This window comes from Anomalospiza imberbis, chromosome 17 (assembly GCF_031753505.1).
Source record: "Anomalospiza imberbis isolate Cuckoo-Finch-1a 21T00152 chromosome 17, ASM3175350v1, whole genome shotgun sequence".
Taxonomy (NCBI): domain Eukaryota; kingdom Metazoa; phylum Chordata; class Aves; order Passeriformes; family Viduidae; genus Anomalospiza; species Anomalospiza imberbis.
This window is the reverse complement of record NC_089697.1, coordinates 7,393,158-7,409,583: the sequence shown is the minus strand read 5'-3', so window position 1 is coordinate 7,409,583 and position 16,426 is coordinate 7,393,158. Positions and strand designations below refer to the sequence as shown.

Genomic DNA, 16,426 nt, shown 5'->3' with positions numbered 1-16,426 from the left:
TGTGCATGCCCCGGTCACTGTTCTCCATCCATCTGCCTCCCTCTGGGCCAACGCCAGGCCTTGTGTGTGCTGCTGGCTCTCCGGGGTGTCCCCCCCATCAGCAGCGAGGGGCTGGAAATAGCCTGACCTCCCAGCCTGCCCTGTACCCCAGGCCGGGTGCCTGGCTGCAGGAGGAGATCCCGGGCATGATGCCCAATTCCCAGGGCATGCTCTGCTGAACTGGGGTGATGCAGCCGCCTTGGCCAGGCCGGAAGCGATTTTGTCTGGATGGCTCAAGGCTGGCAGCCGTGTTGGCTATTTTTAATTGCCTGTGGCTTCTCCAGGAGCCATTTTTTCAACAGTGCTTGGAGCCCTTTGGGAGGGACACCCTTTGGGCAGCAAGGGGGAAGGAGAAGTGGTGGCGGGAGGTATGTGGCACCTTTGGGTTAGCCAAGCGGCCACTGCCGCATGTGACTCAGAACCAGGCCAGTGGCAATGTGTGCATGTGCCTGTGTGGCCCTGACCCTTCCAAAGTGATGGGGGCAGTGGTGATGGCCAGTGAGCTCTGACTGTGGCTGCCCCATGGTCCCCCCTGCTCCCAGCAGTGCCCCTGCGCAGAGAGGAGTCCCATTGCGGGGGGCTGCAGTGACGCCGCACTGGAACATTGCTGTCCCTGTGGCACCGCCCAGGCCCCGGGCGGTGCTGGGGGCTGTCCCGTGGGTGCAGCCTGCAGACTTGGGGGTCACCGTGGCATGGACAACCCCTGCACTTCTCCCTCCCTCGGGGACAGCCCGCTCCCCAGGAGCGCCGGGGGAGCAGGAGGGGCTGGCAGTACCCGGGGATGCTCTGGGCTCCTCTTGTTGCCGTGGCAACAGCTGCGGTGAGACGGGGGGCGGGGGTCTGGGTGTGATGCAAGTGGCGCGTGACCCCCCTGGGCCCTCCTGCGGGTCTGGATTAGTACCCCCGGTTTCCTCCCTCTCTAGTTCCCCCCCCTCCTCCCCCCGATTACCCTCGGTCCCCTCCCCCGGCTGAACAGAGTCGGGGGCGGTGCCGGGATTGCCCACACACGCACACGGGTGGGGCGAGGGGCTGCATATGCACAGCACATACGTGCACATACATGCACATGCTCACACTGCTCCCAGGGACGCCCAGCCCACACTGACTGATGAGGGTGAACCTCCCTGCTGCAGGAGAGCCCATAGGAACCGGGGCTCAGGGTGGGACGTGATATGCCTGGGAGCTGGATGCTGGCCATTGGGAATCCCACATCACCCTGGGGACCTCACATTGCCCTGGGAACCCCAAATTCTCCTGGGAGGAGCAAGGCAGCACAGAAGGAGCCAGAGCCATGGGGAGCAGACCAACACACTTTATTCCATAATCACAACAGTCAGGATCATTGTTAGCCGAGGTTCTGCAGAGCAAGGGCCAGCCGTGTCACAGCCCCAAGACGGACCCAGATGGGGTCGTCATTGCCCCTCGGCTAAAATCCTGTTTCTCCAAGATAACAGACACAGGGACCCTTCACTAACACAACACTACAAAGGTGACCCCGAGCGCTGGCGCCTGTCCGCAGGCTGCGTCGGGGCCCCACCAGCTCCGGGGACCCCCGGCCCACTCGGCCGCCGCCAGGGCAGCTGCTTCCTGAGAGAGGTTTGGTTTATTTTTATTATTTATTATTACTATTATTATTATTATTCGCTTTGTCTGGAGTGATGACGGGATGTCGCACGCGCACGCACACACGCTCGCCAGCCAGCACCGGGCGGCGGGGGCGCAGCGGGAGGGGGCCGCACGCTGGGAGGGGTCTCTAAGCACTACAACCACACGGCACAGAAAATCCACCACTGTCCACGACGGTTCTCCCTGACAAACACACCCGGCGAGACTCGAGGAGGGGGACAGGGGTGAGGACGGGGACAAAGCGGATGATGTTGTGCTTGCAGCCGGGGCAGGAGACCCCGGCACTGGCTCCGGTTCTGGCACTGACCCAGAACCTGCTCCTGAGGAAATATTTCGCCTGACAGTCTGTGGAGGGATCACCCTGGCTCAAGGGTGATGCACAGCACGTAGGGGACCACTGGGACCCGTGTCCCCCCTAGGAACGGAAGCTGAGCCCTGAGCTGCAGGGTCAGCAAAGCACACGTGTGATGCGAGACCCTCAGTGTGGCCTCAGGCCTTGCTGGTACCTGGGGGCTTTGGCTTCCCCATGGACAGGGATGGAGGGCAGGTGACTGTCAGCCTCAGCGCCCTCCCTGAGAAGCCCTGGCCACAGCGTGGGGTGGCTGTGCACCCCAAGAAGGCACCGAGGTGCTGGGTGAGATCTGTGTGTATTGGAGAGCTCTGGAGCCGCCAGACCCCACGAGAACCCCAAACCCGGCTCACACATGGGAGGGGGCTTCAGCTGCTCCTGGCGCGGGGCTGCCCAGGGGGTGGGAAGGCAAAGTCCCCCAGAGGCGGCGGTGAGGCGGGAGCAGGCTGCCAGAATCACGGCTGTCCCGGCGCTTATTTGGCTTTTCCACCTTTGGGGGCGGGACTGGATCCGGTGGGGGAAGGCCGGGGAGGGAGGGGACGCAGAGAAGAGGACGCGCTCTATCCAGGGAACACGTGTCTGATGCGTGATGCCCGCCTGGCTCCGCAGGCTGGCACCCGCACGGGGGTACCGAAACACCGTGGCTAATGCCAACACACACGCACAGCTACCGCTACACACCGACACATCTACACTGCTGATGGATGACCATCGCGGGGGGCCTCGAGGGGTCCCCAGGGACTGGGCTGGGGGACATGAAGCATCCCTGCAAAGGGCCCAGGGACACACCTCTCCCTGCGCTGCAGTGCCTATCCCCACGGCTGAGCCGGGGCCACCAGCAGCTCCAGCAGCAGGGCCAGGCACCTACTCCGAGGCACCCTCAGGGCATGCCAGGACAAGGGAGGGGGATGTCCTTCCCCTGTTTATGGCTCAGTCCAGCCTGACAGCAAGGGGCAGGCACGGTGTAGCCTGTGACTGGGGGAACCGGCAGCCCCAAAACAGGGAGGCAGAGCCTCAAGCAGCAGGTGCTCTGCTGCTGCCAGCACCCCACTTGTAGGGAAGGATCAGAGGGGCCCCCACAAATCCAGAGTCCCTGGGGAGTCGGGGTCATGGGGGGCTGCAGGGGCTGCTTCAAGCAGCGGTTGCTGCCGAGCCCAGTATAGCTCTTGCAGACGCTGGCAGCCCAGGCCATGACCACATTCCCAGGGATGTGTGGGGTCCCCACCCAGCACAGCTGTACCAGAGCGCAGCCCCTGCCCCCCCGCCACCACAGCCTGCGGCAGCTGCCGAGCCAGCACTGCAGCCACGTGCTCCTGGCAGTGGGAGGAGGCGGCTGTCGCAGGAAGGAGCCATTAGGAAAAGCAAAGAAAATCCCAGCTGGAGGAGCCGCTGCAGCAGCATCTTCCCTGCCAGCATGTCCCTGCTCTTGGCGTAGCCGGCAGCAGAGCCCAGTGTGGTGCTGTGTGGAGCAGCCCTGCGCCAGAGCATTGCCCACACCCCACAAGCCCACCAGCACTGGCTGCAGCTGCTCTTGGACCAGTTTGGGTGGTTGTTTAAGGCAGATTTTCCACAGCTGCCCTTCGCTGCGAACCCTGCCTTTCCATGCTGCTCCCTGCCATCCCGGCAGCACCACACGCCACGGCTGGGCACAGTGACGCCCAGCTCCACTGGCCAAGGTCACCAGCCCACAGCAGGTCCTGCACAGGCACAGGCTCCAAGGTTAAAATGAGGGCTGGCTACTTAGTGAAGGGCTGGTCCCCATACAATTTTGGGGTGACTCCAGACATGGGCTTCCTCCGTGGCACAGCTTTCCCTGCACAACTGCCTGGCGAGAGAAACAACACAGCCTCCCGCACCCACGTGCTCATCACGTGTGTGCAACTTCACTCTTCCCAAAGCGAGTGGTGGGGAACACGCGCCACAGGGAAGGAGACGCTGCTGTGGGACACTGAACCCCCAAGCCAGGGACCCCTCACAAAATAGGGAGTTGGGAAGGGACAGTTTGGCATGGCTCGGCATCCCTCCCCAAGGGCTGCAAAGAGGAAGAGGAGAAAATTGAAGCCATGCGTTCAATGCAGTCAAAAACCAAACGGAATCAGCCATTCTCCAAGGGATGGGGAAGGTGGGGTGGGCACCGACAGCTGGGGTGGCATGGATGCTCCTGCTTCCTGGAGAGCGGGAGGGCACACGGTGCTGGCACAGATGGGAGCGGCCGGGAGCAGCCATGGCTGTCAGCGCCGGGGCCATGGGGGAAAGCAGCCGGGTGTGACAATGAAAACCCGATGAGATGCATTTCACGGGCAAATAACCACAGCGGGCGGCCATGCGTCCTGCGGGCACGAGGCGAGAGCCGGACAGACAGACGGATGGAGAATGGGTGTGTGCCAGGGGGTGGGGGGAGCAGGGGCTCTGCCTTCCAGCAGCTTCAAGGCAAAATACCTGATTCCTGCATGTAAACAGCTGGTTTCGGTTTGTTTGTTTTTTTTTCCTGGGTTGTTTTTTGATATGACCTGATTGTGGGTGAAAATAAAAATGAGTGTTACCTGCAGAGCGTGGGACTCAGTAGGTAAAGACCAAGTCTGAGATGCTGGACATGAGCCAGTCCCCTGCTATCATCTCCGTCACCTCGGGCGTGCAATAGTCCGGGAACTCGAAGTGCGAGGAGCCTCCCCGCGGGTAGAGGTCGTGGTCCTTGTCGAAGACGGACCAGTCCAGGGCACCACAGGTGGCACTGGCAGTCGCCCGCCCGGGCATGATCCCCAGCAGCTCCTCCTCCAGCTCCTCGTCAGAGGAGCTGAAGGAAGAGGGAGGGGACCCAGCCGACATGGGAGAGGGGGACCCGCTCTCTGGGGACCTCCCTGGCTCCGGGCAGGGTGTGGTAGGGCTCAGGGGTGCAGGGGGCTCCTGGGGGCTGCGCTCCCCATCGGGTGCCGGGTGCCAGGTAGCCGTGCCAGGCACCACAGGGCTGTCCTCAGCGGGCACCTCTGGTGCGGGCTCCTGCGGGGTGTTGGGGCCGGTGGGCAGCTTGGCGGACTGCCTGCGGCTGGCAGAGACACGGCCCAACACGGAGGGCTTGATCTTCACTGGGAGCCGCGGGCGGGCTGCTCCGGTGCCCACCTTGCCCTTTTTCCGAGGCCGGTACTTGTAGTCGGGGTAGTCAGCCATGTGCTTGAGGCGCAGGCGCTCGGCCTCCCTGACAAAGGGGATCTTCTCGGAGTCGTGCAGGAGCTGCCAGCGCCGGCCCAGGCGCTTGGAGATCTCGGCGTTGTGCATGTCGGGCCACTGGTCCATGATCTTGCGGCGCTCGTGCTGGGACCACACCATGAAGGCGTTCATGGGCCGCTTGATGTGCCCGCTCGGCGTCTTGCACCAGGCGGGCTCGGTGTCACGGGCGGGCAGTGGGGCGCAGGGCTCCCGCCGAGCCTCCGCGCCCCGGCCCCGCGGGCCGCGCTGCACCATCCCGGAGCCGGGTATCCCGCCGCCGCCTCCGCCTCTTCCTCCTCCCCTCCCGCCGTCGTCTCCCTGCCCGCCGCCGCCTCCCCGCCCGCTGCTACGCGCCGCGCCGCGCCGCCCCCATTGTGCGGAGCGGGCGGCGGCGGGGCGGGGCGCAGGCGGCCGCGACGGGGCCCGGGGGCGCACGGCGGAGCCGGCTCCGCCGGGGCGGCGGCCGCGGAGATGCTCCGGAAGGGCCCCGGGGTGGCCCGGTGGTCTCCGGCTCGGAGATGCTTTGCAGCGGTCCTGTCCCGGAATGTTCTGCACCGGTCCGAGGATGCTCCGGAATGCTCTGTAGCACCTCGAGGATGCTCGGTACCGGTCTGAGGATGCTCTGGGATGCTCTGTAGCACCTCGAGGATGCTTGGTACCGGTCTGAGGATGCTCCGGGATGCTCTGTACCGTCTCGGGGATGCTCCACACCAACCCAGGAATGTTCGGCGCCGGCTCGAGGATGTTCCGAGATGCTCTGTAGCGGCTCGGGGATGCTGCACGCCGCGAGGGCTCCGCCCCGGGGTTGCTCCTCTCCCCGCCGCCCCGGTGATGCTTCCCCGGTTAACTCGGCAGATGCTTCGCTCGGGAATGGTGTAGGGTGGTTGCAGCGGGTCCAGGTGCGGGTCGGGGGTGCGCGGGGGCGGTGTGGGCAGCCCGGGAGCCGCACGCCCCCCGGTGCCGCTCTTATAGACGCCGCCGCCCCGCCCCCGCCGCCCCCGGTAAACACCGCCGCGCCGGGTCTGTCAACGGAGGACCCCGCCCCCCGCCGCCCATTGGCCGCGGGGCGGGGGGGCAGATCCCGCTCAGCCAATGGGCGCCCGCCGAGAGGGGTTGCTGGAGAGAATGGCAGGGCGGCACGCCCCGGTACCCCCGGTACCGCCCGGCTACCCGGCACGCCCCGGTACTCCAGGTACCCCCCCGCTAGACACGGCACGCCCCGCCACCCCCTAGTAACCCGGCACACCGATGCCCCCGATACCGCTCCCACGACAACCTGGCAGCACCCAGTATCCCGACCCGAGCAGCACAGAACCCCCGGTGACACCCGATATCTTCAGACAAGCATCCCGGTACGCCGGTACCTCTCTGTACCCTCAGGCACCCACCCGAGGATGCTCCAGCTCCGGCCAGTAACCCGCTGCTCCCCCGGTTTAGGCACCCCGATGTCCCCGATGACCCTGACATCCACACCCTCGGGAGCACCCACACCCCTCGCGGTTCGCCGGGAGCCTGTGCACGGCTCTGACCGGCCGGAACACCGAGTATCACCCCGGAATGCTGTGCTTGAACTCTGCCCTGCCGGCCCACGGGGCTCCCAGGACACCCACTGCGCCCGGTATTTCGGGCAGAGCCCCGGCCCGCAACAGTCCCCGGGCCGCTCACTAGGGCGCCACGCGTTGTGGGAACACCGACGCTTTCGTGAACATATCCCTGCCACCCATTCCAGCGGCGTCTCCCCGTGGGTCGGCCCCCAGCGGGGACGGGAGCGCCGGGCGGGGAACGCGCAGAACACGAGGCGGACACGCGGCTCCCCGGTGCCGCGGGTGGGGCCACGCCCCTCCCGGTCAGACCCCGCCCCCTCCGCTGGGCGGCACCAATGGGGCAGCGGCGGCGGCGCTGTTGCCCCGGAGACCGCGGGCTGCCCGCCGGGGGCCGCGCCCATTGGCTGTCGCTGCCGCGCGCGGGCCCGCCGGGGGCCGCGCCCATTTGCTGCGCCGCCGCCGCCAGTTGCTGTGGTGACAGGGGACCGCGCGGAGCCGCGCCCGCCCCGACCGGGCACCGCCACCGACCGGGCACCGCCACCGACCGGGCACCGCCACTGACCGGGCACCGCCACCGACCGGGCACCGCCACTGACCGGGCACCGCGGGCTGTCGCCGTCCTGCGGTCTGAGCAGGAACTGTGGCCTGTCCCGACCCTGCCGGCTGCCCCGACATTGCGGCCAGCCGAGACAGCGGGGCATGCCCTCCCGCCGACCGGACCGCAGCCCCGGGCGCTGCCCTCGCCGTCCCGGAGCCGCGCTGCGCGGGGAGCACCACACAGTTCTCCACCGCGGCTTTGCACCTTGCCTGCGGGCGGCGCCTCCCCGAGCCGTTCCCGCTCGGTATAGGCGGAGGTCATGCCCGGCACGGGTCACCCGCATGGCCCTGGCCCGGAGCACCTGCTCGGCCGCTCCCACACACCTCCGGTCTTCGCTGCCGCCGCGCCGGCGGGACCGGCTGGGTGCGCATTAACACGGAACGCCCGTGCCGTCGAGCAGCTCTGCTGGGCCGGAGGCGGCTCCCCGTCCCCGTTGGTCTCGTGCACCAGGCCCGCCTCTACCCAGGCTCCGTGCGACAGCCGTTCCTCTGCTCTCTCCCGGCCCCGGCCGCCCCTCGAGCAGCCCGGGGCCAGTCCCGCCGGGCAGCTCGGTTGCCACCGCTGCTTCCAATCCCGGACACGCAGACCCCGCCCGGTGGATCCAGTCCCGGTGATCCTGTCCCGGTGCGGTGCCGGGGCGGAGCCGGCAGGGGGCGTCCCTTCCGCCCGTTCCCGTGAGCTCGGGCCCCGCCCTGCCCCGAGCCCACCCGCTGTCGCCGCGGGGACCGGCTCGGGTTACGGGGGACACGGGGCATCCCCAGAGGCCTTAGCGAAGAGGGGCTCCCGGAGGGCGATAGGGCCTGGGCGTCCCCGGAGAGCAGAAGATGGTGAGGATCAATGGGATGTAGGGGTGTCCCAGGAGGCACAGAAGCTGCCAAATGGACAAAAGAGCGAGCCGGGAGGGTTCCCCGTAGACCAGCAGCGGTATCACCCCTGCAACAGCCTACTAAATCCATTCCTCCATACTGTCTCTGGCTCCAGATGGCTGCTGGAGCGCCACTCTGCTTCGCAGAGCCATTCCTGTGTGGAGTGGCACCAGGCACGGTGACAGATTCCTCCGTGCTGCCGGTGCAAGCAGCAGTGCCTGAGGGTAAGGTCAGGGTTGGTGCAAGGGGACATTTCCCAGCTCTGAGGAATCAGCAGTGATTGTATTTCTCCATGTGCAGAGGATGAAGGCAGTGGTACAGACCTGCTGTCAGAACCAGCTGGACACAGTGAGGGCAGAACTCCAGGAAATAGAAAAAACAATGGAAAATAATCTGGGAAGCTAGTTACTCACATCACTGTGAAATGAGTCTATACAGTCATGTTACCTTTGCTTTCCATCCTCGGCTAAAGACACTGTGTTGATCTTGTAAATGTCAAACAATTCCATTTCTGAGAATGAATCCCATTTGCTCTGTGGGGATGATCTTCCCACCAGCCTGCCAGGAGGGAGGGAGCCCTGTGACACACAGCAACCTGTGCTCAGGGGGGTCTGCTCATGGGATCATTCCTTCCTGGTGTATCCCAGCTCCTGCCCCCCCGGGTGCACACCGGGTTTATTTTTCATGGAAATATCACTCTGTTGGGCAGACACTCACCCCGCAGAGCAGCAGTGGTGTGGGTGTCAAGGGGGGCTGGATCTCCTGCACCAGGGTCTGGGTTTTAGCTGGAAGACAGGTATGGCTGTAGCTATGGAGGCACAAGCTGAAGGAGGAGAAAAGCCTGGAACATGTCAGGAGGGAGGAGGCGAGTGGCTGCGTGATAGATTCGTGGAACTTAATTTTTTTCTGTTTTAAAAAAAATGATAAAAAAGGGGAATTAATTAGCCTCAGCAGCTGGTGGGGCTGGGGTTACCGAGGGTGGATGGGAGAAGAGTTAAAAATAGCAGGAAGGCCCAAATGGAAAGTTTCTGTAACATCACAAGTCAGGCATTTGGTGCTTACCCGCCCTGACAGGCGGGAACCTGTGCCAGAGCTCTCTCCACCATCCTCAGCCCTTTCCCACTGACCTCCCTGCAACTTTTCACACGACATCACCAGCCCTTCGTTTTGCTAATTAACCCTTTGCTTCCAGACACTGGGCTTGCATCTTGAAAGAGCAAAATCAGCCACAAGTTGCTCATCCTGGGAATGTGAGGGTGCAGAGGAGCACAGTGCTCGTGCTGGCCCTCCCTGGGTCCCTGCATGTCGTTGGCAGCGTGTGGAGCCCAGATGAGCTGTAACCCCCCTGTATTCATTCCCATCTGCATTTCAGCTTCCCCTCCTTAAAAATCCTCCTGTTTCCAGAGGCCCTGGGTGGATTTCACCAGTAGGTCTGAGCCCTATGCTGCGACACTTTGGATGCACAGTTTGTCCTTAGCTGAGACGGAGATGGATGAGGCAGCTCTGAGCAAGCCCAGCTTGCTGCACTTGTCCCCACTGCGAGAAAGCAGATGTACCTGGCTGCTCCAACGGGCTTTCTCTGCTTCTGTTTGTCCTTAAGGATTGACAATAAGAGCAGCTGAATTCATTCCTTCTCCCTCTCAGAGGCCCAGGAGTTGTGTCTGGCTCTGCTGCTCTGGGAAGGCTGGCAAGAGCTGAGCCTGCCATACAAAGGGTGGTCTTGAGGGTGGTAGAGCAGGGCTTGGGCTGGAACAGATTTTGGTGGTTGGCAGAGTAGTCAGTGACTGTGGCAGACCGTGAGGCATGAGAAAATACTGCTGGATTGACTGGGGGTCAGGTTTGGCTCTGGTTTAGACTAAACAGGAGCTGGTTACTAGACTTACCTCTTCCCCTAGCTGCTTGCATGGTCCTGGGTCCCAGAACAAGCATTTGGGCTGACCCCACTGAAAGCCAGTGCAGGACCCTGGGGACATAGAGAGGGCGGCACAGCTGATAAAAGGCAGGCTTCCCTCTGGCCACATTGTGCCAACGGGAAACCTCTGAGCACAGTCCATCTGAGCAGTCACCCTGCTCCTGCTTCTGCTCCTCCTCATACCCAAACAGCCAAAGCACAGTGACTTATTCCCTCTGTGCTTTGCCCCTCCTAACTCTCCACTCTCTCAGGTACATGCTGGGTACTGAGGTGGTCCTCAGCATTCCCACCAAGGAGGGACACTTGTCTAATGTCAGCCCCTTGCCCAGTGCCTGGAGTAGCCAGGCTTGGATGAGGTGCCAAGGTGACTCCATTGCCTTCAGGCCTTCTTCCCCCCAGTCCTGCTCAGCACCTTGGGCATTTGCAGATGTGGTTTTATGGCACAATAAAGTTGTTACTGTCATTCCTGACCTCCTATCACTGTGCTCTGGTCATGAGGGATGTCCTGGGACCAGCCCTGGTGCCATGAGGCTCTGCCAGTATATGCCAGTGTGGTTGGACTGGTGGCCCAGTGTAGGGTCAGAACAGTGCCCGCACTGGGACACTTTGGGGCAGTGCTGCCAGTGTCCGAGATCAACAGACAGGATCAAATTAAAACAGCTCCTGCTATCGCCCGTGCCAGGAGACCCTGAGCCTTGTATTCAATCACTGCATCTTAGAGATAGAGCTGCACAGCCGGGCTCTGGGCTTCTAGGTCCTGAAAAAGCACATCTTCCCCTGGGCAGGGCAGGACCGGACCGGGTTCGGCTCACTTCCTTGGCGGAGCTGAGCCTGGGGTGGCGAGACCAGGGCCGGGAACCGGGCTGACGCAGCTCCACGCGGGACCGGAGCGTGGTGGAGCCCCCGCCCGCGGAGGTGCATCCCGCAGCATCCCCATGTAACCCTTGCTCCCCATGACCGAGGCACGGGTCCCGGGGGAATTCGCCGTTCCTCGGCACCGCAAGCCCCGAGGGGACCTCGGGGACCGGGACAGGGCGGCTGGGCCGGACCGAGGCCAGCGCGGGCGGGGGTGTGTCCGGCGGGGGAGGGATCGGAGCCGCGAGGGGCTCCACCTCCTGGGGCTTAAAGCTCGGGGCAGACGGCGGTGCGGGTGTCCCGGGAAAGTTGTGCCCGTGTTGCTATCGGCTCAGAGCGGGAGCGGCTCCAGGAGCGGCAGCGGCGCGGTCGGGGGCTGCCGGCTGCGGGTGCCCTTCGGGGCGACACCCACTCCCCCGCCCACCCTACGGCCCCCTGCCCTCGGTGCTGGTGATGACCCTGAACACGCAGCCCGGGAGCAGGAGCCCGCTGCGGCGGAGGGCCAGCACCCCGCTCCCGCGGCCGGGTGGCTCTGGGGCCACTTCGCGGGGTGAGTCCTATCACCCCCAGCTCGGCCACACCGCCTCCGAGCCGGGCGGCAGAGCCCCCCGCGGCAGCTGGTCCCCCGACTCCTCGGGCTCCCCAAGGCTCAGGGAGCCCCGGTACCGAGTGGTGCTGCTGGGTGACCCCGGCGTGGGGAAGACCAGCCTGGTCAACCTCTTCGCCGGCGTCCAGGAGAGGGACCTGCTGGACCAGCACGGAGGTGGGTGTCTGGTGGGGGGATCTGGTGCTGGGTCACCTGCGGGGCATCCTGTGGCCCCCATGATGGGACAAACCCATGTGCGAGGCGGAGGGAGCCCGGGACCCTGCTGGGAAGTGCGACACTGATCGAGTTCTCCCGGTGTCCCGCAGGGGCCGCGTATGAGCGCAGGCTGACCGTGGATGGGGAGGAGACCACGCTGCTAGTGCTGGACACCTGGGAGTCAGAGCAGCGGGTACGACGGGGCTGGGGTTGGAGAGAGCTGAGTGAGCCGGGATGTGCCATGGGGACGTTGTATGGGCACAAGTGCTGTCTTGGGGCCTCTGAGCGCTTTGAAGGGCAACCTGGGCCACCCCTGTCCATTTCTGGGGCTCACCACCTTGGAGCAGAGGATACACACTGGGCAAGACAGGCTGGGGTCACATCTCTACATCCACCCTCCCGGGGCATGAGAGGCTGCCTGGTGTGTTCTCACTTGTGCAGGTTCTTCTATGATAACCCACTTCAAAATGCTTGGAAATGGTTTGGGAATGGGGCTGAAGGATCTAACGGGTTAAATCCACGAGTTGGTATCGCCAGCCAGAACACTTTAACGGACAGAACGGTGCTCCCAAGAGCCTGGCATAGGGCATTCCTCATGCCTAGATCATGAGGTATCTCCTGGGCAGAAATACCAGTGCTGCTGTCACTGCCTCCCCACAAACGCCTCCCTCCTTCCCTTCCTGCCAGGGCCCTGCATTCTTGTAGATGCCACCAGGCAGTGAGTCCCTGGGAGTGGGGACAGAGTCAGTGTCCAAGCTGTGGACAGGGGTGCAGCACCTATATGGACCAAGCTGTGTTTGGCACGCACTGCCCAGAGGTGACCCAGCACTGTGACACCCCAGCAATGCCCCTTTTTTTCCACTATGGCTTATTTCCACACTGCCCAACAGTGCCTGGATCATGTAGTGTGCAGCACCCACCACACTATCCCAGGGCATTCCAAAGGGATTCAGCCTCACCTTCCCCCACCAAGCAGAGCCCACAGCCCCAGTTTGTGGTTGATAGAGAGTAAAACTCCCAAACACTCCCCTCAAAATCAAGAGCTTTTAATCTGCATTTAATTAATAGGGTAACACATCTGTTCACCACAGTGTGGGGGCTGGTGGGGTGTGCTGACAGGTCCCATCAGTGCCAGGGTGCTCTGCTGTCCCCTGGAAATGGTCATGGCCATGGATTGGTGACATCTTGTTCCCCATGTGGTGACAGGGTGAGGAGAGCCAGCGCCGTAGCCACTGCCTGCACGTAGGGAATGCCTACATCATCGTTTACTCTGTCACTGACCGGGACAGCTTTGAGAGTGCCTCAGAGCTGCGCATCCAACTGCGCCGTGCGCGCCAGGCTGAGGACATCCCCATCATCCTGGTGGGGAACAAAACTGACCTGGTGCGGTGCCGTGAGGTGTCCGAGGAAGGTGAGTAGGGGTGAAGGTTCTGGCTGGTGGAGACCCCTGAGGGGGATCCATGCCCAGCTGCTTCCCCCACATCTGTCCCCTCGTCCCTGGACGTGCAGCTGCTGTTGTGCATGTGGCAGTGCCCGTCCCACAGCACTTGAGGTGCCAGCAGGGCCATGCCCCCTCCCTGTCCTTCCCTTGCAGAGGGCCAGGCCTGCGCTGCTGTCTTCGACTGCAAGTTCATTGAGACGTCGGCGGCTCTGCAGCACAACGTGGCCGAGCTCTTCGAGGGGGTGGTGCGGCAGATCCGCCTGCGCCAAGGGGGCAAGAAGTCCCACCTGCACCCCACGCCTGGCCAGAAGCACAAGGAGAGCCTCGCCAGCAGAGCCCGGCACTTCCTCGACAGGCTGGTGGCCAGGAACAGCAGCAAAGTGGCCCTCAAAGTCCGTTCCAAGTCCTGCCATGACCTGTCTGTGCTCTGAGAGCCACGGTCCTGTCCCTCCACACACGCCGGCTGGGACTCTGCTCTCTGCCAGCAGTGTGGCCAGCGGCTCTGTGAAGAGCTCAGACGGGGCTGGAGTGATGCCGAGGATGTGGAGCTGTTTTCACTGGTGCTGAGGGATGCGAAGGTGCTCTGGATCCGGCCACTCCCCTCCAGGAGAGGGGGATAATTGGGATCAGATCCATGGAGTGGAGGATGGGATGGGTACCTGCACTTGGGGTGGTGAGATTTTGGATCACAGCTGCTCCTGCAGAGCCAGAGGTGAGGGGTGGCTGTGCCCCAGAGCAGGACTGGAGGCTACCAGGAGTGTGGCAGGTCCCACTTGCAGTGCTGTCCTTTGCAGGGCAGCAGGGACTGGCAAGGGCACCGTGGCATTGTCCACCTTGGACAGCCTGGAGCCTGGCTGGGAAGAGGGGGCAGGGGAGCACCAGAGGCATCACCTGGCACCCTGACCCTGCTGTGCCAGGGCTTTGTGCCATGTCTCACTGGCACCAGTGTTTCTGTGCTCTCTCTGTACTGGTGTGATGGGGAAACCCTTGATCTGCAGAATAAACCACATCAGGGAGGTGCTGTTCTCTGTTGGGGTCCCTGCCCTGGGGAGCCACATCCCAGAGCCACATGGTCAGATTGAAGCTCTGTTCCTTGCCTATGGCCAGGGCTGAGGATCTGCTTCCTGCTCTGGCCAGGCCTTGGCCTGCTCCTTCATTAGCTGGAGTATCTTGGGGCAGGGAGAGCCTCTGTCCTGGGCTTCCTTTGGCCACCCTTTCTGGAGGTCCCAGTTCTTCACCCAGTGGTCCAGCATTGTCCCCTGTGAAGCTCCCTGCATTTCCCAGCTCTGGAAAAGCCTGTGGGAAGGGCTGAGCTCTGCTGAGCTGTAGGTTTAAAGCCCCTGAGCACCGTGGGAGCTGCAGCCTGGGCAGGGAGCTGGGCACTTGGTGGCTCCTGGTGCCCCAGGAAAGGGCAGGGAGCAGGAGCCGAGCAGAATGGCACAGCCAGGAAGGGACATGCTTGGCTGCAGCAAGCAGGGAGTGACCCTGGGCACCCAGGGAGGCGATGCTGGAGCTGTGTGGGCTTTGCCTGTTGTTTTTAGGCTGTGCTGCCATCCAGCAGCTGGGATACCACAGGGGAACCTGCTCAGCATCCCAGGCCCGATGCCAGGGAGGATCAGTGGTGCCCTCCTAGTCGGGTCGGGAGTTTCCGCTCGCTCTGTGGTCAGACCGTGGGGAACCACTGGCTGTGGCTGGCACAAATGGGACACTGGGATGGGCCAGCACCCTGTCCCTATGGAAACCTAGTCTGTCCAGAGGTGCAAATCCCAAGTTTTGCCCTCAGAAATGAGGAGGTGGGTGCTCAGATTTTTTTTTTTTCCGTGTTGCTTAGCCCATGGCATTGCTGCTGCTCTGCTCCTACTGCTCTGTCCTAAGAGCTCCCAGCTCGCCGATTCCTGGTGCTGCTGGAGGTGCTGCTGTGGTTCACACACCCGAGGTTGGGGGCTGCACCCGAGGGACAGGGGCTCCTGGCTGCTGCCGGTCCCTCCCGCAGCTGCAGCTGGTGTTTCCCTGTGGCAGGAGGCGGGGGAGGGGGGCCATGGGATGGAAAGTTGGCAGTCAGCAGGGAGGGGAGTGGAAAGAATGAGCTCAAACCCAGAAAAATGCAGCCGTGCGGGAGGAGGGGAGGAGTGGGAGGAGAGGCCAAGGGGGGCCACGGTGAGGCGCTGGGAAACGGAGAGAGGGTGGAAGGAGGGGGGAGGGTGGAAGGAGGAGGTGCTGGCAGGGGTCCAGGGACTGCCTGTGGTCCCCATCTGGGCCCACTCCTGGGGAAGGTGGTGCCAGGTCTCGGTGGTAGCAGCTGCTCCAGCGAGTGCTCTCGGGGCTATCCCAGTGCCATCAGCCTCTGGGTGGCCACTGGCTGCAGTGCTATCCATCCCTGGGTGGCCACCAGCCCTAGTGCACTCTCTCCCTGTCCCATGGGCTCCCGGTGCCCGCCACTCTGCTGGCTCCTCGCTGGCATGTGGCCACCCTGGGCCAGCTGCCCCCGACTCCCCCATCTCGCTCTGCACAGCGACGCTGCCCTTTGTGAGGATTCCCAAGCCAGGCTGGGATTCAGCAGGGGGCAGTGACAGGGTCAGGAGCTGTGCTGTGCCAGGGTGGGATGCAGGGGGGTGTGGGGGCACACTGCCTTCTGCTGCCCATCCTCTCGGCTCTGGGAACAGCGGATGCAGGGAGAGGGCAGCATCCTGGGCAGGAGGCCAACCCCGCAGAGAGGGGCTCCCAGGAGGCCTTCCCATCTGCCCTCCGCCTGAAACACGGAACTATGAATCACCCCGCTCCTGAAATAGATTCCTTTTATTTAAAATATAAAATTTAAACGACTTAAAAAAAAAATAAATTAAGACTCGTGTTTTAATCCCTGCTGTGCTCCCATCTCCTTGCCCAAGGCTCAGATCTAAACTGAGGGCAGCACCATTTCACTGAGCTCAAATCTTCACCAATTTTTGCTCCTCAGCAGACTTTCAACCTGGTGAGGAGGAGGAGGAGGCTTGGTGGCACAGCCGAGCTGCCAGTGGCTCGCAGTATTTGTGAGGAAAACACACATTTTTGCCAATTTTCCAGCAGAGCTTGGTCCCAGTCCAGCGCGTGGGGAGAATTTGCTGTCATTTATAAGGCATTCTACAGAAGGGCTGTTTGCTCACGGCGGGGCTGGGAGCAGTCCGGGGGATTCCCAAGAACAGGGGTGCAG

General features: G+C 63.1%; 2 protein-coding genes across 3 annotated transcripts; one reads left to right on the top strand and one right to left on the bottom strand.

Annotated features, from left to right (window-relative positions):
* Positions 1-1,335: 1,335 nt before the first annotated feature.
* Positions 1,336-5,487, bottom strand: SOX12 (SRY-box transcription factor 12). Of its 2 annotated transcripts, XM_068207736.1 has the most exons (2): positions 4,640-5,487; positions 1,336-4,524 (listed from the first exon to the last, which is right to left on the bottom strand). In XM_068207736.1, the coding sequence occupies exons 1-2, from the start codon at positions 5,471-5,473 to the stop codon at positions 4,309-4,311; spliced, it is 1,050 nt and encodes a 349-aa protein (XP_068063837.1). In that variant the 5' UTR covers positions 5,474-5,487; the 3' UTR covers positions 1,336-4,308. The 2 variants fall into 2 exon arrangements, with proteins under 2 accessions (XP_068063837.1, XP_068063838.1); XM_068207737.1 differs by having other exon boundaries at positions 4,381-5,487.
* Positions 5,488-11,137: 5,650 nt separating this feature from the next.
* Positions 11,138-14,252, top strand: REM1 (RRAD and GEM like GTPase 1). The gene is made up of 4 exons (XM_068207738.1): positions 11,138-11,756; positions 11,906-11,988; positions 13,002-13,206; positions 13,390-14,252. Exons 1-4 carry the CDS (start codon positions 11,447-11,449, stop codon positions 13,665-13,667), a joined length of 876 nt encoding a protein of 291 aa, XP_068063839.1. The 5' UTR covers positions 11,138-11,446; the 3' UTR covers positions 13,668-14,252.
* Positions 14,253-16,426: the final 2,174 nt, after the last annotated feature.

Coding starts and splice junctions, on each gene's coding strand:
- REM1 (XM_068207738.1), top strand. CDS start 11,447: ATGACCCTGAACACGCAGCCCGGGAGCAGGAGCCCGCTGCGGCGGAGG. Junction 11,989..13,001: donor CCTGGGAGTCAGAGCAGCGG/GTACGACGGGGC, acceptor ATGTGGTGACAG/GGTGAGGAGAGCCAGCGCCG. Junction 13,207..13,389: donor CCGTGAGGTGTCCGAGGAAG/GTGAGTAGGGGT, acceptor CTTCCCTTGCAG/AGGGCCAGGCCTGCGCTGCT.
- SOX12 (XM_068207736.1), bottom strand. CDS start 5,473: ATGGTGCAGCGCGGCCCGCGGGGCCGGGGCGCGGAGGCTCGGCGGGAG. Junction 4,525..4,639: donor CGGACTATTGCACGCCCGAG/GTGACGGAGATG, acceptor ACCCACAATCAG/GTCATATCAAAAAACAACCC.